Source organism: Coregonus clupeaformis, unplaced genomic scaffold (assembly GCF_020615455.1).
Source record: "Coregonus clupeaformis isolate EN_2021a unplaced genomic scaffold, ASM2061545v1 scaf0503, whole genome shotgun sequence".
NCBI classification, from domain to species: Eukaryota; Metazoa; Chordata; class Actinopteri; order Salmoniformes; family Salmonidae; genus Coregonus; species Coregonus clupeaformis.
The window spans coordinates 252,501-277,500 of NW_025533958.1; the positions used below are offsets into that span (position 1 = coordinate 252,501).

At 43.1% G+C, this 25,000-nt stretch overlaps 1 protein-coding gene across 4 annotated transcripts in view; it reads left to right on the forward strand.

The window, feature by feature from the left end:
• Window positions 1-25,000, forward strand: part of LOC121584473 (AT-rich interactive domain-containing protein 3A) — a 225,725-nt gene that overhangs the window by 199,331 nt on the left and 1,394 nt on the right. For all 4 annotated transcript variants that reach the window (XM_041900362.1, XM_041900365.1, XM_041900361.1 and 1 more), the window contains 4 exons: window positions 3,092-3,275; window positions 11,193-11,437; window positions 16,049-16,321; window positions 22,549-22,638. In XM_041900362.1, coding sequence (XP_041756296.1) covers window positions 3,092-3,275; window positions 11,193-11,437; window positions 16,049-16,321; window positions 22,549-22,638 — 792 coding nt within the window. The remainder of the gene's footprint in view (window positions 1-3,091; window positions 3,276-11,192; window positions 11,438-16,048; window positions 16,322-22,548; window positions 22,639-25,000) is intronic.

Genomic DNA, 25,000 nt, shown 5'->3' on the forward strand with positions numbered 1-25,000 from the left:
TTATTTATTGCCCTGGTGCTCGTTGGGTCGGCCATTGTGGGTCGGGATAAATCATAGTTTTATAGATCAAGGTGTGTTTGGGCTATATGAGGAGGGCGTAGTTCAGAAGGTCTTCTATGGTCGTCTCATTTCTTCCCTGCTGTACCGTATAGGAATACTATTGTATTAACCCACTGTAGTGTATAGGAATACTATTGTATTAACCCACTGTAGTGTATAGGAATACTATTGTATTAACCCACTGTAGTGTATAGGAATACTATTGTATTAACCCACTGTACTGTATAGGAATACTATTGTATTAACCCACTGTACTGTATAAGAATACTATTGTATTAACCCACTGTACTGTTATTAACTGCACTCTTATTGACTCTAACACCTCTTACTATAGTAACAGCAAGCTGAATGTTACCCTACGGTCAGTCAAGTATCTCAATCTTAATTATGAGAGAACTCAAAAGTACGTCCATTAACCTTTTGAGAAGTCTCTTTATTTAGAATCACACCCCACTCCTCCTGAGAGCACTTCCACCAGACAGCCAGGCCAGACAGCCAGGCCAGACAGCCAGGCCAGACAGCCAGACCAGACAGCCAGGCCAGACAGCCAGGCCAGACAGCCAGGCCAGACAGCCAGGCCAGACAGCCAGGCCAGACAGCTGCCACGATGCAGCTGTGATATACAGACAGTTTAGTGTAGAGTTGGAAGATAGATGGGCTTTGGGTGGTGCTACTAGATGACTATATATCTACTTTAGATATAATGGCAGCATTGTCCTGCAGGAGAGGCCAGATAAATCTCTAGTTTTAATAGTGTCTCTCTATTCAGTCAGTCCCGCTGTCAGCGAAGCCATCCAATAATGACCAGCCTCAAATGATGTGTTTTTACTTCCTCAGACAATACTTCACCTCCCCTCCTCTCCTCCTCTCTCACAGCCCTGCGCTGCTTGCTGCTATTGTTTGCACTGTATTTCTGCAGGTATTGATTGGCATTATGGTAAATCCGACGGGCACAATGGAACTCTATCAGGAAAATACAGGTTGATTATCTCCGGTCAGGCTGACCCTTCCCTCTCTGCGTTAAACTGACTATCTGCCTCCTTTTACCCTGCTAACTAAGACCTGAGTGGAACGAAAACAAAAAGAGGATGAGGATCCCCAGTCAGTTTGTGGTCGAAGAGCTGAAAGTCTTGTTTAAAGTAATGTTATTTTCACATATAAGGTGTATTTAAATATCACATGTACAATAGAAATGTATTTGTAAATCTGCTGTTTTAATGTTTTAATTGTATATACCAGAATGTTAGTTAATTTTATTAATTTATTACATTTTTTGAGTTATTTCCTTTTAAAGATTCATCTAACAGTGTAGTGACATCACTTGCCTTGTTTGTGGAGCCGACTATTTCCTGAGCTATTGTTTTCACATTACAAGAAAGCATAGAAACATTCTGTTCCATATACTTTGATGAAGGCTCATAATTCTTTGTGTATAAAATAACAGTTTGTTCCACTAAAAAAGTATGAAAAAAATAATGTATGCACTCACTGACTGTAGGTCGCTCTGGATAAGAGCGTCTGCTAAAATGACTAAAATGTAAAAATGTAAATGTAAAAACATCCCTTCTATAACATTACAGTTTGATTCCAGAGGATGCATTACATTTTAGTAATTTAGCAGACGCTCTTATCCAGAGCGACCTACAGTTAGTGAGCGCATACGTTTTTCATACTTTAAAGGGGCAATCTGCAATTCAAACAATAACAACGCGGGACACCCCGCCGCTATTTTGGTAAACAGTTGAGGGATGGTCATAGTGGTCTTCTGTAGCTCAGTTGGTAGAGCATGGGGCTTGCAATGCCAGGATAGTGGGTTTGATTCCAAGGACCACCCATACGTAAAATGTATGCACGCATGACTGTAAGTCACTTTGAATAAAAGTGTCTGCTAAATGGTATATTTTATATTGTACTGCCAAAGATGGTAGAGAAAGCGAGACACCCCACTCCCTCATTTCACTCTGGTCTACTTATTGCCCCTGCCTCGCAGAGGGGGTGCCCCAGGGCGAGACATCTCACTGGCTCATTTTTTTCTACTTTGGGCGGGGCGGGTGGAGCAAGCGGGACGGGACAACAAGAAGACCAGAGCCAGCTGTTCCCTCTCTCGCGTTAGCATTCCAGATGTTATGGAGGAACCATGAGCTCAAGCCGGAAAAGCATGCTCACGCTAGAGAGGGAACGGCCCACTTACACAGACAGGAACCGTGACAATGTTTTTCAATGGTAAACGGCCTGAGTAAACTATCTTGGAAAGGCTGGTCATGGCTCACATCAACTCCATTATCCCAGAAACCCTAGACCCACTTCAATTTGCATACCGCCCCAACAGATCCACAGATGATGCAATCTCTATTGCACTTCACACTGCCCTTTCCCACCTGGACAAGAGGAACACCTACGTGAGAATGCTATTCATTGACTACAGCTCAGCATTCAACACCATAGTGCCCTCAAAGCTCATCACTAAGCTAAGGACCCTGGAACTAAACACCTCCCTCTGCAACTGGATCCTGGTCTTCCAGACGGGCCGTCCCCAGGTGGTAAGGGTAGGTGACAACACATCTGCCACACTGATCCTCAACACGGGGGCCCCTCAGCGGTGCGTGCTCAGTCCCCTCCTGTACTCCCTGTTCACCCATGACTGCATGGCCAGGCACGACCATCATTAAGTTTGCCGATGACACAACAGGGGTAGGCCTGATCACCGACAACGACGAGACAGCCTACAGAGACCTGGCCATGTTGTGCCAGGATAACAACCTCTCCCTCAACGTGATCAAGACAAAAGGAGATGATTGTGGACTACAGGAAAAAGAAGAGGACCGAGCACGCCCCCATTCTCATCGATTGCCCCTTTTAATAAAATACTGTATCAAAAGTCAAGAGGGAGTTTTTCAAAAAGTAATATGTCTTGTTAACCAAGCTGTCAGCTATTTGACTGGCCTTATAAGCCAGCGTTGGAGGAAACCCTCTCTATCGATGGAGTGAAGTTAATAGCATTGATTGTGGATATTGTGTTTTGTCTCTGCAGGGACCCCAGTGAATCGTATTCCCATCATGGCCAAGCAGGTGTTGGATCTGTACACGCTCTACAAGCTGGTCACAGAAAAAGGCGGCTTAGTGGAGGTCATCAATAAGAAGATATGGCGTGAGATCACCAAAGGCCTCAACCTCCCTACCTCCATCACCAGTGCAGCTTTCACCCTGCGAACACAGTGAGTGAAGCTCTGTAAGGGTGCACCATACATTAACACAGTGAGTGAAGCTCTGTAAGGGTGCACCCATACATTAACACAGTGAGTGAAGCTCTGTAAGGGTGCACCCATACATTAACACAGTGAGTGAAGCTCTGTAAGGGTGCACCCATACATTAACACAGTGAGTGAATCCGCTGGTGATAACGAGAGATAACCTGCTAGCGCGGCTTAGACTCCCTTTTAGCTCCTACAGTAGTGACGTAGAACCAGTAGCCATGCAGAGTACTAAAACAACGTGTGTGTTGGAACCGCATAAAACAGACGTTTTTATGTGTTAGATATGTGAGTGTTAGATTCAAAGGATTCAAAGCTGATTCCCAGATTGAAAGCCGTCTCTTGTCCTTAAACAGGAAATAAAACCCTTTTCCTGTGACACTACGCTTGATTCAGAATAATATGGCAGCATAATGTTCTATAAATAACGCGAAATAAATAATCTAACGCCTGCTGTTCCTCTTATAAATACCTTATTGAATCACCACAGTCATTATGTTTTAGCAGAGTATTGATAGGCACAATAACATTTATGTTCTGCTCCGATGGTATGTGCATTACTACCATTACAGCCATTCATGACAATGATAGGGTTGGAGTAGAGGGGGATTCATGTGTCTAGTCCTGATCACAGTGGAGAGGAGAACAGCAGAGAGCCTGTTAGTTAGGGGCAGGGTCGGTCCTGGCCGTTATGCCACCCTAGTCGAGACCAAAAAAATTGCTGCCCCCCACAAAGCTAGAATAGTCCCAGTAACCAACATTTTCCAGATGTTGAAGTCAGGTTCAATTTAGGTTCTGAATAAAAGGTGAAAATATGTATTTTCCAGACGTTTGTGACGAGTACTGATATATGAAGAGGCAGGACGCAGACGCAGGAATTAACAAGGTCAAGGTTTACTTAATAATGAGAACCAGTAGGTCCCTCAACGCATACGCCGGACTCCCGTCAATGTCCAGGGGCGGAGGTGGCATACCTCGGGGGACGGCATTCGCCAGAGGACCAGGAACCACTGGCCTGAGGAGAGACACATGAAAAGTGGGTGAGACACGATAGTGAGGGGGAAGGAGCAGCCGGTATGATACCTCATTTATCCGCCGGAGGACCTTAAACGGCCCCACAAACCGGGGGCTCAGTTTCTTGGAAGAAACCTCGCTCACTCACCCTGCCGGTCCTGACAGTGGTAACGAAGAAACCTCCCCAGTTCCTGGTTCATGCGCTCCACCTGCCCATTCGACTTAGGCCTATACCCGGAAGTGAGGCTGGCCGTGACCCCGATCTACTCCATGAAAGCCTTCCACACTCGGGAGGTGAATTGGAGGCCACGGTCCGAGACGATGTCCTCCGGAAGTCCATAATGCCGGAAGACCTGTTGGAACAGGACCTCAGCGACCTGGAGAGCAAAAGGAAGACCAGTTAGGGGCAAAAAACTGCATGATTTGGAGAACCGATCTACGGCCACCATGAAGCTCTGACGGCGTCCGTCTTCACTCCTTCCATGAACACCCCCTGAGGACTGATCCTGTATCCCAGGAAGGAGATGGCCTGTTGGTGGAATTCCCATTTCTCCCCCTTCACCAACAGGCTGTGTTCCCGGAGGTGGAGTAGGACAGCTTGGACGTCCCTGACGTGCTCCTCGAACGTAGCCGAGTAGATCAGGATATTGTCGATGTACACCACCACCTGTCTACTCAGCATGTCACGGAACACGTAATTGACGAAGGACTGGAACACAGAAGGTGCGTTGGCGAGGCCGTAGGGCATGACGCAGTATTCATAGTGGCCTGAGGTCTCCTTCCCGGATTCGGATCCGGTTTTAGGCACTCCTCAGGTCCAACTTGGTAAAGTACCGGGCCCCTCGTAGCTGCTCGATGGCCGACGGAACCAGAGGGAGGGGGTACCGGTACTTGGTGGTGACTGCGTTCAGCCCCCTGTAGTCAATGCATGGTCCCCTGTAGCTCAGTTGGTAGAGCATGGCGCTTGCAACGCCAGGGTTGTGGGTTCGTTTCCCACGGGGGGCCAGTATGAAAATGTATGCACTCACTAACTGTAAGTCGCTCTGGATAAGAGCGTCTGCTAAATGACTAAAATGTAAAAAATGTCTCAGTCCTCTGTCATTTTTGGCCATGAAGAAGAAGCTGGCGGAGGCAGGAGAGGTAGCGCGTCTGATGAAATCCTGTTTCAGGGTCTCCGGCACATACTTCTCCATGGCCTCAGTCTCCACCATGGAAAGGGGGTAAATGTGACTCTTCGGGGGGTGTTGTCCATCCAGCAGGTCAATGGCGCAGTCCCAGGGCCTGTGAGGAGGGAGACACGTAGCCTTTGATGAAGAGAAGACATCGGAGAGATCTGCGTACTCACGTGAAATGTTGGGCTGGAGGGCGGACTCCGGACTCTCCACTGATGTGGAACAACGAACCACCGGCAGGTCTTCCGGCATGAGGTGGACCAGGCTGTGATACTCTTGGTGATCCAATTGATGGTGGGGTTGTGTAGTCTGAGCCAGGGCAATCCCAAGATGATCCGGTGAAGGGGTGACGTGACGATGTGGAATGACAGCTCCTCGTGGTGCTCCAGTAGTGTAGGAATGGGGATGGTGATGGGGAAAAATGACATGCAAGGGGTTTATTGTCCAGTGAGGTGACATGTAGCGGAGATGGCAGTGGAACGTTAGGCAACCCCCATTCAGAGACCAGCTCCCTATCTATAAGGTTCCCCGCTGATCCGGAATCTATCATTGCAGTAGATATGGAAGAGAAGGAATAACCAGTCACCGTTATGGGCACTAAAAACAATGGTTTTGTGATAGGAGATGCCGTCACACTCACGGAGCGGGAGTCATACCGCCTAGATGGGGAGCCGCCAGGAGATCTGTGGTCCGTGGTGGTGTAGGTGGTGCTGCCCACCTCCATGGGTGAGGACTCGGAAGCAGGGCGGCTTCCATAGCTCAGATGGGGTGAGCGTCGAGGCTCCGGGAGGTGTTGGGAAAGCCGTCTCTCTCTCAACATGTCATCAAGACGGATGGACGTGGTGTTGAGGGTATCAAGGTCCATCTCGTCGTCCCGACATGCGAGTTCCGTCTTAATGTCCTCCCGTAAGCTTCTCCTGAAGGCCGTGCGTAGAGCAGCCGGAAGACGCCGCCACCGTGCGAAAGCTCGGGCGAGGGCCCTTCGCTCTGTTGTAGATGGAGGAGACGCTCACCCCCGTCCTTTCCCTCCGTGGGATGATCAAACACCGCCCTGAACCGAGCGAGGAAGGTGGGGTAGGGAAGCGCCACTGCGTCCTCTCCTTCCCAGACTGCCGTGGCCCAATCCAGCGCCTTTCCTTTAAGTAGTGAAATCACCAGCGCTATCCTGGCTTGGTCAGATGGATATGCCCCAGGCTGACGCGCCAGATAAAGTGAAACCTGTAGCAGGAAGCCGCTACATTTAGTAGTTTTACCGTCATAGAGCTCCGGTAGGGTGAGGGTTCCCGCAGAAGTGGGTGATAGCACGGGAACAGGTGGATTGGATGCACTCGCCGCTCCCTGAGGTGGAACCGCAGCGCTGGGCAGATTATGCAGAGTTTGGATTACTTCCTGCATGGCGGCGTTCAACTGGGCTGGTGCTCGTCCAGGCACTGGGAAACTCCTGCTGCATCCATTTTCGTGGTGTGTGATTCTGTGACGAGTACTGAGTATACGAAGAGGCAGGACGCAGACGCAGGAATTAACAAGGTCAAGGTTTACTTAACAATGACAAAGAGAAATAACAGAGAAAGGTAGAGTAAACGACACGAAGCTAAACAATCACACACAACATCATCCAGAACAGTCCAGGGCTAAACAGGGGTGGTGATGAGATGATGAGGTGCAGGTGCGCTGGAGGTGATTAGGGTGCGTTGGGTTTCCATTCCGGTGTTGCCGAGGTGGTGCGCTCAGACCGGTGGCTCAGTAGACCGGCGAATCAGAGCGCCGGAGGGGAGCAACGGGAGGAGACGTGACAACGTTGAAGATACATATTTTTGGGATGTGGAAAATATGTATTTTCCGGATATTGAAATCAGGTTAGTTGTCGGTTCTGAATGAAAGTTGAAAAGACATCATGTATAGACATCTATGTTTGGGCCAAATCAAGGCTGGTCCAGACTGGACAAAATCTGAACCAAACATAAACTTCTATGATTGGTTCAGATTTGGTCCGGACCGGACCAAAAACCAACGTCCGTGGCCGTGGAAATCAAGTCCGGACTGCACCCAAATAAAGACTGCCAAAAGACATCAGCGTCGGTCAATGCTTACTGAGGTGTAGCCTACCATGTCAGCCCGCAATGGAATTTGGAAATTGGCTCTATTAGTCCTGATTCCTGTGACTAATCCATTTGGCTATTTAAGCTCTGAATATCAGCTACACAACTTTATCAGGAGGAGTTATCCTGAGCCTATTTGCAATGTGTTTACAATACAAACCCGAAACCACTGATCATTACAATTTAGCCCACGGGATGAAACTCCTGGACAGCAGTTGTGAGTAGCCTGATTGTCCATTTCCATATCGTCCATTTTACTTTGACCTGTTTTTAGGAGATGTGTTGTTTGTTAACATGTCAGCGCATTTTTTTTATTTAAATGGGCGCCATTTAAACGTGGTCCTCTGTAGCTCAGCTGGTAGAGCACGGCGCTTGTAACGCCAAGGTAGTGGGTTCGATCCCCGGGACCACCCCATACACGAAAAAATGTATGCATGCATGACTGTAAGTCGCTTTGGATAAAAGCGTCTGCTAAATGGCATATTATTATTATTATTATTTAAGTTAGGCTATTTGATCGGAGGAACCTGCATGATGTAAAAACGTTTCTGTCTCATTACATAGTCATTCATTTTATTTCCAGTCTGTAGGCGTCAGAAAAGGTCACATTCTCTTTCTACCATATCCTATATCTGCTACATGATTTATGTTAGATGAATTTTTGGACGGAGAGGCACGCTGGGCATGGACAGGATACATATTTTGCATCCCTGCCTTTGACAAAGTAGGCATTTCTTATCACAGGGCGGCATCAGCGTTCACCTAAAAAAGCCCAAATGCAGCCTGGTCTCATAGAGTAGGACGGAACATAGTAAACAAAAATACGGGACACTAAAATTAGTCTGATATGTTACGTTTGGTATGAATAAATAAGACAGATGGTTTCTTAAGGCAAAAACGAAAGTAGGTTGCGAGTTCGAATCTCATCAAGGACAACTTGTGCATTTTAGCTAATTAGCAACTTTTCACGAACGTCTAGCAACCCAAAGGTTGCGAGTTCGAATCTCATCAAGGACAACTTGTGCATTTTAACACGAACGTCTAGCAACCCAAAGGTTGCGAGTTCGAATCTCATCAAGGACAACTTGTGCATTTTAACACGAACGTCTAGCAACCCAAAGGTTGCGAGTTCGAATCTCATCAAGGACAACTTGTGCATTTTAGCTAATTAGCAACTTAACACGAACGTCTAGCAACCCAAAGGTTGCGAGTTCGAATCTCATCAAGGACAACTTGTGCATTTTAACACGAACGTCTAGCAACCCAAAGGTTGCGAGTTCGAATCTCATCAAGGACAACTTGTGCATTTTAGCTAATTAGCAACTTAACACGAACGTCTAGCAACCCAAAGGTTGCGAGTTCGAATCTCATCAAGGACAACTTGTGCATTTTAACACGAACGTCTAGCAACCCAAAGGTTGCGAGTTCGAATCTCATCAAGGACAACTTGTGCATTTTAGCTAATTAGCAACTTAACACGAACGTCTAGCAACCCAAAGGTTGCGAGTTCGAATCTCATCAAGGACAACTTGTGCATTTTAACACGAACGTCTAGCAACCCAAAGGTTGCGAGTTCGAATCTCATCAAGGACAACTTGTGCATTTTAGCTAATTAGCAACTTAACACGAACGTCTAGCAACCCAAAGGTTGCGAGTTCGAATCTCATCAAGGACAACTTGTGCATTTTTAACACGAACGTCTAGCAACCCAAAGGTTGCGAGTTCGAATCTCATCAAGGACAACTTGTGCATTTTAGCTAATTAGCAACTTAACACGAACGTCTAGCAACCCAAAGGTTGCGAGTTCGAATCTCATCAAGGACAACTTGTGCATTTTAGCTAATTAGCAACTTTTCAACTACTTACTACTTTTGAGCTACTTTGCAACTACTTAGCATGTTAGCTAACCATTACCCCAAACCTAACCCTTTTAGCTAACCCTTCCCCCAACCTTAACCTTAACCCTTTAACCTAACTCCTAAACTCAACCCTAACCTTAATCCTAACCCCTAACCCCTAGCCTAGCTAACATTAGCCAGCTAGCTAACGCTAGTCACCTATCTAGAATTCATAACATTTTATATTTTTTGAAAATGTGTAATATATTGTAACATTTTGAAAATTCGTAACATATAATACGAATTGTAATTCGTAACATATCATACGGATGAGTGATGGACATTCACAAATGAATACATACCATACGAAACGTAACATATCATACTAAATGGAGTGTCTCGTATTTACGTACAGAATAATATGAAATGCTCTGAGACCTGGTTGCCATAGGCCACTGGTTCAGAGAAATTGTCATTGTTTTTTGGGCAGAATTATGTGAGGTTTTATGTGTTGTTGGAGGTGCGCCTTGGTCAGTTTAGCTCAGAAAATGCTGCCCTCGTCAATCTGCCAGCATAATCCTGCCTAATGAGCGAGCCGGCCCTGTGTTAATACACACCAACCCTTCACTCTGTATAATCCTGATCACAGTAGAGAGGAAGCAATTGCATCATCCTCAAAGCAGATTCCTATTCTTCTGGCTATTGTGACAGAGGCCTTCGTAGACAGCAAGGTTTAGGTAGTGTTGACCAAGTTTAAATGCTAGAGAAACATACAGCAATAGACAATTTGATGTATTTATTTAACCTTTATTTAAGCGGGCAAGTCAATGAATGCTCCCCAAGAAGTATCAGAATGTTAACCCTGAATAAATATGTGTTGTTTGATGTGTATTACCTGTCTGCAGGTATATGAAGTACCTCTCCCCCTACCAATGTGAAAACAGGGGTCTGAGCTCCATATTGTTTAAGAACAGTCAGAAAAGTAATACAACTACTGTTATTATAAACCGTTTATTATAAATGTACAACTAAGATGTTGTTTACCACTATTTACATTATATTTTATAGGTTGGCTGTTAATAGTCCCCATCTGTAATAAATGACATAATGTTAACTTGTTGACAGTCCCCACCTGTAATAAATGACATAATGTTACCTTGTTGACAGTCCCCACCTGTAATAAATGACATAATGTTACCTTGTTGACAGTCCCCACCTGTAATAAATGACATAATGTTACCTTGTTGACAGTCCCCACCTGTAATAAATGACATAATGTTACCTTGTTGACAGTCCCCACCTGTAATAAATGACATAATGTTACCTTGTTAACAGTCCCCACCTGTAATAAATGACATAATGTAACCTTGTTGACAGTCCCCACCTGTAATAAATGACATAATGTAACCTTGTTAATAGTCCCCACCTGTAATAAATGACATAATGTTACCTTGTTGACAGTCCCCACCTGTAATAAATGACATAATGTTAACTTGTTGACAGTCCCCACCTGTAATAAATGACATAATGTTACCTTGTTGACAGTCCCCACCTGTAATAAATGACATAATGTAACCTTGTTGACAGTCCCCACCTGTAATAAATGACATAATGTTAACTTGTTGACAGTCCCCACCTGTAATAAATGACATAATGTAACCTTGTTGACATCCAGGATGACACAAGCATTATGGCAGCCTCTTGGAGTAAAATGTTGTAAAATGTCCTCCTCATACTGTCCCTGTTCCCTTCCGACAGGTATATGAAGTACCTCTACCCTTACGAATGTGAAAAGAGGCGTCTGAGCTCCCCCGGAGAGCTCCAGGCAGCTATCGACAGTAACCGCCGCGAGGGGCGTCGCCAGAGCTACCGGTCGGCCATCTTTAACTACTCTCCAGCAGGGACCCCCTCCATCCTCTCCTCCCCCAAGATGAGCATGCCTCACCTGGCCATGTCCACCCACAACGGAGCACACCTGACCCAGAGACACAACATCAAGAAAGGTGAGACACGGAGTACTTTACTGCCTGCTTGTGACAGGAAGAGCCTGCCATGCTGCTGCCCTGGTAGAGGTAAAGATCCATCAACAAGATGAGATGTAGTTGCTTTGACGGATGTGGTTGCTTTGACGGATGTGGTTGGTTTGACGGATGTGGTTGGTTTGACGGATGTGGTTGGTTTGACGGATGTGTTTGCTTTGACGGATGTGGTTGGTTTGACGGATGTGGTTGGTTTGACGGATGTGGTTGGTTTGACGGATGTGGTTGGTTTGACGGATGTGGTTGGTTTGACGGATGTGGTTGGTTTGACGGATGTGGTTGGTTTGACGGATGTGGTTGGTTCACTCCAGGCTCACTTAGTGGTGTTGTTAAATATAGAGAATATTATATAAAATAAAGACATAGAATAACAAAAAGGGAATGATGTGGTTTGTCTGGGATTCATTCCAAATGACAGGATAGCGTGATAACACCTACCACAGAATATCTATCTGGGAGACAAGATAGCATGATAACACCTACCACAGAATATCTATCTGGGAGACAAGATAGCATGATAACACCTACCACAGAATATCTATCTGGGAGACAAGATAGCATGATAACACCTACCACAGAATATCTATCTGGGAGACAAGATAGCGTGATAACACCTACCACAGAATATATATCTGGGAGACAAGATAGCATGATAACACCTACCACAGAATATCTATCTGGGAGATAAGATAGCGTGATAACACCTACCACAGAATATCTATCTGGGAGACAAGATAGCGTGATAACACCTACCACATAATATATATCTGGGAGACAAGATAGCATGATAACACCTACCACAGAATATCTATCTGGGAGACAAGATAGCGTGATAACACCTACCACAGAATATCTATCTGGGAGACAAGATAGCATGATAACACCTACCACAGAAGGAGAAGTTAGAGTTATTTTCATGGGTTTAATGATTTCACAATCACTACTCCCCAACAGCACACACACACACACTGCCGTCCATTCACCCACATAAAACCTGTGGGCAGTCTGGTCATCACTGGGAAGAGGAAACATCTTGCAGAACTTCCTCATACCCATGATGCCCTGCTGCCAATTTCCTGGCTGCGTCACAGAGGAACGAACGCAGAAACATTATCCAGAGCGACTTACAGGAGCAATTAGGGTTAAGTGCCTTGCTTAAGGGCACATCGGCAGATTTTTCACCTAGTCGGCTCGGGGATTAGAACCAGCGACCTTTCGGTTACTGGCACAACGCTCTTACCCACTAAGCTACCTGCCGAAACAAAGAGCATTCTGGGAGGAGGAGGTGTGGGATAATAATGGGAGCATGAGGAACATTAGGGGTGGAATACCAAACGAGAGAGAGAGAGAGAGAGAGAGAGAGAGAGAGAGAGAGAGAGAGAGAGAGGGGGGAACGGACGGACGGACGGACGGACGGAGAGAGGGAGGCAGCGAGGAGGGGGGGAGAGAAAGAGAGAGAAATAGAGAGGTCAGCCCTATCAGATCACAGCAAAATCACAGTATAGCAAAATAACAGAACTTGAACAGAACAATACTCAATCCTGAGGCATCAAAGCCAAAGGAACTACATAATATTAAGAAATGCTATAGATGGAATGAAAGTAGTGTAGAAACCTACCAAAAAACAATTAGGCAATAACAAATTCAATCCCATTTAGACAACTTCCTGGACAAAATATTTCACTGTAATAGTGAAGGTGTAAACTTGGCAGTAGAAAACCTAAACAGTATATTTGACCTCTCAGCTTCGCTTTCAAATCTAAAAATGTCAAGCAGACAACCTAAGAAAATGAACAGCTATGACAAATGTTTTGATGAAGAATGCAAAAACCTAAGAAAGAAATTGAGAAACCAATCCAACCAAAAACATAGAGACACAGAAAACCTGCGCCTATGTCTTCACTATGGTGAATCACTAAAACAATACAGAAATACACTACGGAAAAAGAAGGAACAGCATGTCAGAAATCAGCTCAATGTAATTGAAGAATCCATAGAATCTAACCACTTCTGGGAAAATTGGAACACACTAAACAAACATTAGTGTCTATTTTGAGAAACAGGTGCCTCACAGGTCCTCAACTGGCAGCTTCATTAAATAGTACCCGCAAAGCACCAGTCTCAACGTCAACAGTGAAGAGGCGACTCCGGGATGCTGACCTTCTAGGCAGAGTTGCAAAGAAAAAGCCATATCTCAGACTGCCCACCTTAATCTTTTATTTTTATTGGCCAGTCTGAGATATGGCTTTTTCTTATTATTATTAATATGGTATTGCACCATAGGGATAGCCTGGTGGTATTGTACCATATGGATAGCCTGGTGGTATTACACCATAGGGATAGCCTGGTGGTATTGCATATTGGATAGCCTGGTGGTATTGCACCATAGGGATAGCCTGGTGGTATTGCACCATAGGGATAGCCTGGTGGTATTGCACCATAGGGATAGCCTGGTGGTATTGCACCATAGGGATAGCCTGGTGGTATTACACCATAGGGATAGCCTGGTGGTATTACACCATAGGGATAGCCTGGTGGTATTGCACCATAGGGATAGCCTGGTGGTATTACACCATAGGGATAGCCTGGTGGTATTGCACCATAGGGATAGCCTGGTGGTATTGCACCATAGGGATAGCCTGGTGATATTACACCATAGGGATAGCCTGGTGATATTACACCATAGGGATAGCCTGGTGGTATTGTACCATAGGGATAGCCTGGTGGTATTGCATATTGGATAGCCTGGTGGTATTGCACCATAGGGATAGCCTGGTGGTATTACACCATAGGGATAGCCTGGTGGTATTACACCATAGGGATAGCCTGGTGGTATTACACCATAGGGATAGCCTGGTGGTATTGCACCATAGGGATAGCCTGGTGGTATTGTACCATAGGGATAGCCTGGTGGTATTGTACCATAGGGATAGCCTGGTGGTATTGTACCATAGGGATAGCCTGGTGGTATTGCACCATAGGGATAGCCTGGTGGTATTGCACCATAGGGATAGCCTGGTGGTATTGCACCATAGGGATAGCCTGGTGGTATTGTACCATAGGGATAGCCTGGTGGTATTACACCATAGGGATAGCCTGGTGGTATTGCACCATAGGGATAGCCTGGTGGTATTACACCATAGGGATAGCCTGGTGGTATTGCACCATAGGGATAGCCTGGTGGTATTACACCATAGGGATAGCCTGGTGGTATTGTACCATAGGGATAGCCTGGTGGTATTGTACCATAGGGATAGCCTGGTGGTATTGTACCATAGGGATAGCCTGGTGGTATTGTACCATAGGGATAGCCTGGTGGTATTGCACCATAGGGATAGCCTGGTGGTATTGCACCATAGGGATAGCCTGGTGGTATTGCACCATAGGGATAGCCTGGTGGTATTACACCATAGGGATAGCCTGGTGGTATTGCACCATAGGGATAGCCTGGTGGTATTGCACCATAGGGATAGCCTGGTGGTATTGCATATTGGATAGCCTGGTGGTATTACACCATAGGGATAGCCTGGTGGTATTGCACCATAGGGATAGCCTGGTGGTATTGCACCATAGGGATAGCCTGGTGGTATTGCACCATAGGGATAGCCTGGTGGTATTACACCATAGGGATAGCCTGGTGGTATTGCATATTGGATAGCCTGGTGGTATTGCATATTGGATAGCCTGGTGATATTGCACCATAGGGATAGCCTGGTGGTATTACACCATAGGGATAGCCTGGTGGTATTGCACCATAGGGATAGCCTGGTGGTATTGCACCATAGGGATAGCCTGGTGGTATTGCACCATAGGGATAGCCTGGTGGTATTGCACCATAGGGATAGCCTGGTGGTATTGTACCATAGGGATAGCCTGGTGGTATTGCACCATAGGGATAGCCTGGTGATATTGCACCATAGGGATAGCCTGGTGGTATTACACCATAGGGATAGCCTGGTGGTATTGCACCATAGGGATAGCCTGGTGGTATTACACCATAGGGATAGCCTGGTGATATTGCACCATAGGGATAGCCTGGTGGTATTGCACCATAGGGATAGCCTGGTGGTATTACACCATAGGGATAGCCTGGTGGTATTGCACCATAGGGATAGCCTGGTGGTATTGCATATTGGATAGCCTGGGTGCCATTCTGTTTGTACTCTATAGCCAAGTCCTTGTTACTCTTTTGGGAATAAGCCACAGTCAGACTGGCACCCAGGCTACCATAGGGATGGCATTTGTTTTTTGGTCACTAAGGTGATTTGAAAGAGGACAAATGTATGTTTGTGTGTCTGTGTCTAATGTTTCAGTGGTAGGCACAATGCCGTGACCTGACTGGTGAATTGAATTACATTTTAAAGACAGGATGGACTGAAGACACAATGCTCAGGAAATGTGATTTAAAAAATCTCCTCGCATGATTTGCCTGCTCATGCTATAATTTCCCACAAAGTTTGAATATCAAACCGGACATTTCAAGCCAGAGTACAACCGTTAGTGAGTTCCAAATGTTTTCTACTGCCATCCATAAGCACTTCGTGACCAAGGACAAATTCATTTGTCTTCCCTCAGAGGATGGCCTGATGGCAGGCTGTCTGAAGGGCCGTGTTGGGGAGATGCCCATGTCTCTGGGAGGGCACCACGGGGCGGAAGCTCAGACCGTGGCGGCTGCAGCAGTACAGGCTGCAGCGTTGGAGCAGCTGAGGGAGAAGCTGGAGAGCGGGGAGCCGCCAGAGAAGAAGATGATGATGGAGCAACAGAGGCTCATGCAGCATGCGCTGCAGCAGAACCTCCTCACCATGGCAACACAGCTGCCCATGAACATCAAGCTGAACAACATGAGAGGTAATATTACACTTTATTTACTTTCAAACACATATTATTAAATTATATGTATATTGATTCTACATGGCTGAGAGGCTGAGCGGTGAGACAAATCAAGAGTTACGTTACTAATGTGGATAAATCAACACAGGTACGTTATTAATGTGGATAAATCAACACAGTTACATTATTAATGTGGATAAATCAACACGGTTACATTATTAATGTGGATAAATCACCACAGTTACATTATTAATGTAGATAAATCAACACAGTTACATTATTAATGTGGATAAATCAACACAGTTACATTATTAATGTGGATACGGACAAATCAACACAATTATGTTATTAATGTGGATAAATCAACACAGTTACGTTATTAATGTGGATAAATCAACACAGGTACGTTATTAATGTGGATAAATCAACACAGTTACGTTATTAACGTGGATAAATCAACACAGGTACGTTATTAATGTGGATAAATCAACACAGTTACGTTATTAATGTGGATACGGACAAATCAACACAATTATGTTATTAATGTGGATAAATCAACACAGGTACGTTATTAATGTGGATAAATCAACGCAGTTATGTTATTAATGTGGATAAATCAACACGGTTACATTATTAATGTGGATACATCAACATAGTTGGGTTATTAATGTGGATAAATCAACACAGTTACATTATTAATGTGGATAAATCAACACAGTTATGTTATTAATGTGGATAAATCAACACGGTTACATTATTAATGTGGATAAATCAACATAGTTGGGTTATTAATGTGGATAAATCAACAGAGTTACATTATTAATGTAGATAAATCAACACAGTTACATTATTAACATGGATAAATCAACATAGTTGGGTTATTAATGTGGATAAATCAACACAGTCACGTTAATAATTAGGATACATCAACACAGTTACGTTATTAATGTGGATACGGACAAATCAACACAATTATGTTATTAATGTGGATAAATCAACACAGGTACGTTATTAATGTGGATAAATCAACACAGTTACATTATTAATGTAGATAAATCAACACAGTTACGTTATTAATGTGGATAAATCAACACAGTTACGTTATTAACATGGATAAATCAACACAGTTACATTATTAATTTGGATAAAACAACACAGTTACGTTATTAATGTGGATACGGACAAATCAACACAATTATGTTATTAATGTGGATAAATCAACACAGGTACGTTATTAATGTGGATAAATCAACACAGTTACATTATTAATGTAGATAAATCAACACAGTTACGTTATTAATGTGGATAAATCAACACAGTTACGTTATTAATGTGGATAAATCAACACAGTTACATTATTAATGTAGATAAATCAACACAGTTACGTTATTAATGTGGATAAATCAACACAGTACGTTATTAATGTGGATAAATCAACACAGTTATGTTATTAATGTGGATAAATCAACACGGTTACATTATTAATGTGGATAAATCAACACAGGTACGTTATTAATGTGGATAAATCTACACAGTTACGTTATTAATGTGGATAAAAAACACAGTTACATTATTAATGTGGATAAATCAACACATTTACGTTATTAATGTGGATAAATCAACACAGTACGTTATTAATGTGGATAAATCAACACAGTTATGTTATTAATGTGGATAAATCAACACGGTTACATTATTAATGTGGATAAATCAACACAGTACGTTATTAATGTGGATAAATCAACACAGTTATGTTATTAATGTGGATAAATCAACACGGTTACATTATTAATGTGGATAAATCAACACAGTTACGTTATTAATGTGGATAAAAAAACACAGTTACATTATTAATGTGGATAAATCAACACGGTTACATTATTAATGTGGATAAATCAACACAGGTACGTTATTAATGTGGATAAATCTACACAGTTACGTTATTAATGTGGATAAAAAAACACAGTTACATTATTAATGAGATAAATCAACACAGTTACATTATTAACATGGATAAATCAACACAGTTACATTATTAACATGGATAAATCAACACAGTTACGTTATTAATGTGGATAAATCAACACAGTTACATTATTAACATGGACAAATCAACACAGTTACGTTATTAATGTGGAAAAATCAACACAGTTACGTTATTAATTTGGATAAAACAACACAGTTACGTTATTAATGTGGATACGGACAAATCAACACAATTATGTTATTAATGTGGATAAATCAACACAGGTACGTTATTAATGTGGATAAATCAACACAGTTACGTTATTAATGTGGATAAATTATCATGTTTACATTATTAATGTGGATAAATCAACACAGTTATGTTATTAATGTGGATAAATCAACACGGTTACATTATTAATGTGGATAAATCAACACAGTTATGTTATTAATGTAGATAAATCAACACAGTTACATTATTAACGTGGATAAATCAACACGGTTACATTATTAACGTGGATAAATCAACACGGTTACATTATTAATGAGGATAAATCAACACGGTTACGTTATTAATGTTGATAAATCAACACATTTACGTTATTAATGTGGATAAATCAACACAGTTACATTATTAACATGGATAAATCAACACAGTTACGTTATTAATGTGGAAAAATCAACACAGTTACGTTATTAATGTGGAAAAATCAACACAGTTACGTTATTATTGTGGATACGGACAAATCAACACAATTATGTTATTAATGTGGATAAATCAACACGTTTACATTATTAATGTGGATAAATCAACACAGTTACATTATTAACATGGACAAATCAACACGGTTAAGTTATTCATGTTGAAAAATCAACACAGTCACGTTATTAATGTGGATAAATCAACACAGTTATATTATTAATGAGGATAAATCAACACAGTTACGTTATTAATGAGGATAAATCAACACGGTTACGTTATTAATGTTGATAAATCAACACATTTACGTTATTAATGTGGATAAATCAACACGTTTACGTTATTAATGTGAATAAATCAACACAGTTACGTTATTAATGTGGATAAATCAACACAGTTACGTTATTAATGTGGATAAATCAACACAGTTACGTTATTAATGTGGATAAATCAACATAGTCACGTTAATAATTAGGATAAATCAACACAGGTACGTTATTAATGTGGATAAATCAACACAGTTACATTATTAATGTGGACAAATCAACACAATTATGTTATTAATGTGGATAAATCAACACAGTCACGTTATTAATGTGGATAAATCAACACAGTCACGTTATTAATGTGGATAAATCAACACAGTTACATTATTAATGTGGATAAATCAACACAGGTACGTTATTAATGTGGATAAATCAACACATTTACGTTATTAATGTGGATAAATCAACACAGTTATGTTATTGATGTGGATAAATAATCACAGTCACATTATTAATGTGGATAAATCAACACAGGTACGTTATTAATGTGAATAAATCATCAAAATTACATTATTAATGTGGATAAATCAACACGGTTACGTTATTAATGTGGATAAATCAACACGGTTACGTTATTAATGTTGAAAAATCAACACAGTCACGTTATTAATGTGGATAAATCAACACAGTTACGTTATTATTGTGGATAAATCAACACAGTCACGTTATTAATTTGGATAAATCAACACGGTTAAGTTATTAATGTGGATAAATCACCACAGTTACATTATTAATGTGGATACGGACAAATCAACACCATTACATTATTAATGTCGATAATTCAACACAGTTATGTTATTAATGTGGATAAATCAACACAGTTACTTTATTAATGTGGATAAATCAACACAGTTACGTTATTAATACGGATAAATCAACAAAGTTACATTATTAATCTGGATAAATCAATACAGTTACGTTATTAATATGGATAAATCAACAAAGTTACATTATTAATGTCGATAAATCAACACAGTTATGTTATTAATGTGGATAAATCAACACAGTTACATTATTAATGTGGATAAATCAACACAGTTACTTTATTCATGTGGATAAATCAACAAACTTTCACATTAGTAGCATAATAAGGACCATATTAACAGATAAACATGTGTATTCATATTAGTAACGTAACTGTGTTGATTTATCCACATTAATAATATAACTGTGTTGATTTATCCACATTAATAACATAATTGTGTTGATTTATCCACATTAATAACGTAATTGTGTTGATTTATCCACATTAATAACGTAACTGTGTTGATTTATCCACATTAATAACGTAACTGTGTTGATTTTTCCACATTAATAACATAATTGTGTTGATTTATCCACATTAATAACGTAACTGTGTTGATTTATCCACATTAACAATGTAACTGTGTTGATTTTTCCACATTAATAACGTGACTGTGTTGATTTATCCACATTAATAACGTGACTGTGTTGATTTATCCACATTAATAACGTGACTGTGTTGATTTATCCACATTAATAACGTAATTGTGTTGATTTATCCACATAAATAAATTATAATGCTATAATGTCATGTGATAAAACTGTAATACTGACGCAATGATGATGTATAACTATGACAGACGCATGAATCATTTGAAAACCCACAGACGAGAACTTGGAGAACGATGAGTGTAATTTAGATGTAATGCCCGACCCCTTCAGTAACACACCCTAAATCCACCTGCTTAATATCAAACTAGCCCACTTTACTCTGCAGTCGTGCCTTGAAGTTGTTAGGAGGTGAATATAAACTAAAATAACACCATATCCCTTGACTCATTTTGTTGTGTGTATCGTTGAGTGTTGTAGGACGTCTCAGCTGAGCGATGTAGATACGACACATTCCTCTCCAACAATGTGCCTGGTGTTTCAGTCATACTGTTTGCCCTCCACTATTATCTAACTGGGGTTCAGCTGTGTAGCACAGTGGTGGTACGTCATGTAATCGTATTTCACCGTACGATAGGTGGCGTCTCGTTGTGAAATACCTGAGCCATTTATCATAACATCTGCAGTCTGGTGTCTGAGGACTGTTCTGAAGAAATACTGCTCCATTACCTAGTGGGGGAAATACTAGACGTCATGAGTCAGAACCTGCTGCCTGCCGTCCGCCCCGCCAACTCTGTTGATGGGTTTCTCAGTGTGGCGGTGGGTTTTTACGACAAGCCATAAGTCACACATTACTGAATAATAATAGAGCCTAAAGGAAGAATGAGGGGCCTATCTGCTCAGGTGTGGTTTCATCTCTCTCTACATGACTGCCTCTCAGGCATTAGTCGTAATAATGGGCTTTGCTCTAAAGCTTAATGGTAGAACAAGTCAGAATCTTTCACAGGTTAATTCCTCCACTGGCCGACCCGACCAGTCTGGCTGGGCTGCAACCCATCATATAAACACTATAATTTACAGATGACGTCAAAACTATTATTAAATATGTCAGACCAGGCTAAATGTTATTTAACAGTGGTTAAATAAATCTTTGAAAGATAGCACCAGCTTTAAAAAAAAATCTAAACTATTAAATGATACAGTACATCAAGATCCTGGTTCGAATCCAGGCTCTGTCGTAGCCGGCCGCGACCGGGAGACCCATGGGGCGGCGCACAATTGGCCCAGCGTCGTCCAGGGTATGGGAGGGAATGGCCGGCAGGGATGTAGCTCAGTTGGTAGAGCATGGCGTTTTGCAGCGCCAGGGTTGTGGGTTCGATTCCCACGGGGGGCCAGTATGATTTTTTAAAACAAAAAATAATAATAATGTATGCACTCACTAACTGTAAGTCGCTCTGGATGAGAGCGTCTGCTAAATGACTAAAATGCAAATGAATGATTTGATATTTAAACTGGTTACAGAAATGAAACTGTGTGTGTCTATATCATAATAATTTTGCACGTTGTTCCTATTTGGGAGAATATTGCATCACTGCATGCCAAGACTGGTTTTCATAAGTACCCTACTATCCAAGTTCTCCTGTCTGCCTGTCTGCTATGATTCATCCGTCTGTCACAGTCTCCTCGGGGAGATAACCCATTGGCCATAACCGACACGTACAAATGGCTGCTACATCTGTTGACAGTTCCCTCTCTCTCTCTCAGAACTCTTTAGTAAACTGCTCCTTACCCTGTCACTCTAGGAGTTATCGCCAATACTCTGCCAGGCGCTCCTCTCCTGCTCCTTGTGTTCCCTTTCTAAATGCTCATATTGAGTTTTCCTCTCTCTCGTCCTCTGGCAGATGACAGACAAGAGGCTCCATTGAACCTGTCTACCGCCGGCATTAGCAGCATCAACATGTCAATAGAAATAAATGGAGTTGTCTACACAGGTAAATAGAGGGACCGTTTGCTGATGTAATTGCAGGCAGGAAATTCAATAAGTTATAGCAGCGCCCCGGCGCCTTAGTCCTCCACGCAATTTGATGTCTTTGCTATAAAATCCAATGAAGTGGCAGAGTTAAACAAGTTAAATATCTTAGAATTGGGGCTGTGGATGGGTGGATGGGTGGATGGGAGGATGGGTGGATGGGTGGATGGGAGGATGGGAGGTGGATGGGAGGATGGGTGGGAGGAGGATGGGAGGTGGATGGGTGGATGGGTGGATGGGTGGGTGGATGGGAGGATGGGAGGATGGGTGGATGGGAGGATGGGTGGATGGGTGGATGGGTGGATGGGAGGATGGGTGGATGGGTGGATGGGAGGATGGGAGGATGGGAGGTGGATGGGAGGTGGATGGGAGGATGGGAGGATGGGTGGATGGGTGGATGGGTGGATGGGTGTTAGATGGGTGGATGGGAGGATGGGTGGATGGGAGGTGGATGGGAGGTGGATGGGAGGATGGGTGGATGGGAGGATGGGTGGATGGGTGGATGGGAGGATGGGTGGATGGGTGGATGGGTGGATGGGTGTTAGATGGGTGGATGGGAGGATGGGTGGATGGGAGGTGGATGGGAGGTGGATGGGAGGATGGGTGGATGGGAGGATGGGTGGATGGGAGGATGGGTGGGAGGAGGATGGGAGGATGGGTGGATGGGTGGATGGGAGGTGGATGGGAGGATGGGTGGGAGGAGGATGGGAGGTGGATGGGTGGATGGGTGGATGGGAGGATGGGAGGATGGGTGGATGGGAGGATGGGTGGATGGGAGGAGGATGGGTGGATGGGTGGATGGGTGGATGGGTGGATGGGAGGATGGGAGGTGGATGGGTGGATGGGAGGATGGGAGGTGGATGGGAGGTGGATGGGAGGATGGGTGGATGGGAGGATGGGTGGGAGGTAGATGGGAGGTGGATGGGGTTTATTGTCTTAGACGTGCCTGGGAGAGAGGCCGGGGCGGTTTAGCCTCAACGCCTCCCGCCCACCCACACACCACCTCCTAATCTGCCTTCGAGCGATGAGGTAATTACCTCAAGATAGACAGACCAGACAGTAAAGTATAAAGCTGCTGTCTGGTTGAAGTCACCATGATATTTAGTTGAGAGCATTCCCTGTGTCTTAAACACCATGCTCAATCCCAACATAGATCACGGTCTGCATTTTCATGCTGTGGTCAGACAGACAACTTTGGGACTAAAATATTTTAGTTGTCCCACAGATAATATTTTTTGGGAAACGGTTGTCTTTGTGCTTTGCATGTGTTAGCCTACCTATGTTGTTTTAAAAGCACCTCTTTATTCACACTCTCAGCATTCGCTGCTTCAAGTTGTAGTCCTCTGTAGCTCAGCTGGTAGAGCACGGCACTTGTAACGCCAAGGTAGTGGGTTCGATCCCCGGGACCACACATACACAAGAATGTATGCACGCATGACTGTAAGTCACTTTGGATAAAAGCGTCTGCTAAATGGCATATTATTATTATTATTATTTTATTATTAAGTTCAGTAGCCGACCTCTCCTCTCATTTTACATTCTAGTCATTTAGCAGACGCTCTTATCCAGAGCGACTTACAGGAGGATTTAGGGTTAAGTGCCTTGCTCAAGGGCACATCGGCAGATTTTTCACCTAGTCAGCTCGGGGATTAGAACCAGCGACCTTTCGGTTACTGGCACAACGCTCTTAACCACTAAGCTACCTGCCGGCCCCTCTCCTAGTTGGGCGTGTGAGATCAAGTGCGCCTATATGTCTGGTCTCATTGAAATAGAGTAGGCTGCCTATGCAGGAGGGAGAATCACGTGGCAGTTATCTTTCCAAGGAAATTAACTTAAATATGATTAGACTGTAGTTTATTACAGCGTCTGTGAATAAATATTGATCACGGAAAGAGGCGGAGGGCGCTCAACCAACGTGAGTCGAAGTGCAATCAAAACGTTTTATCGTCACTGAAAAGGAAAAGGTGCAACGTGCATATACCGTAGTCGCACCTTTTCAATAAATATTGATGACCCATTTACAACATGCGTAGACCCATTCATCTGCCTGCAAATCGTCCCGCTCCTAAATGGTGTGCTATATGGAAAACGTAGCTCAAGAGGAAGGTTCCGCTTTCTCTCCAATTCTGCGCCGTTCAAACTACAGCACATCTATTCTATTGGCTGATAGAGCCCAGTAATACAGATATCATATCGTATTGATCATATAGAAATATCAAAACATTCTTTCAACAACTCCAAAGCAATTGCTTGTCTGTGGTGCAGGAACCACTGACTCACTGTCTTTGTCTCTATCAAGACACCTGCTGGTTGACTCTTAACTG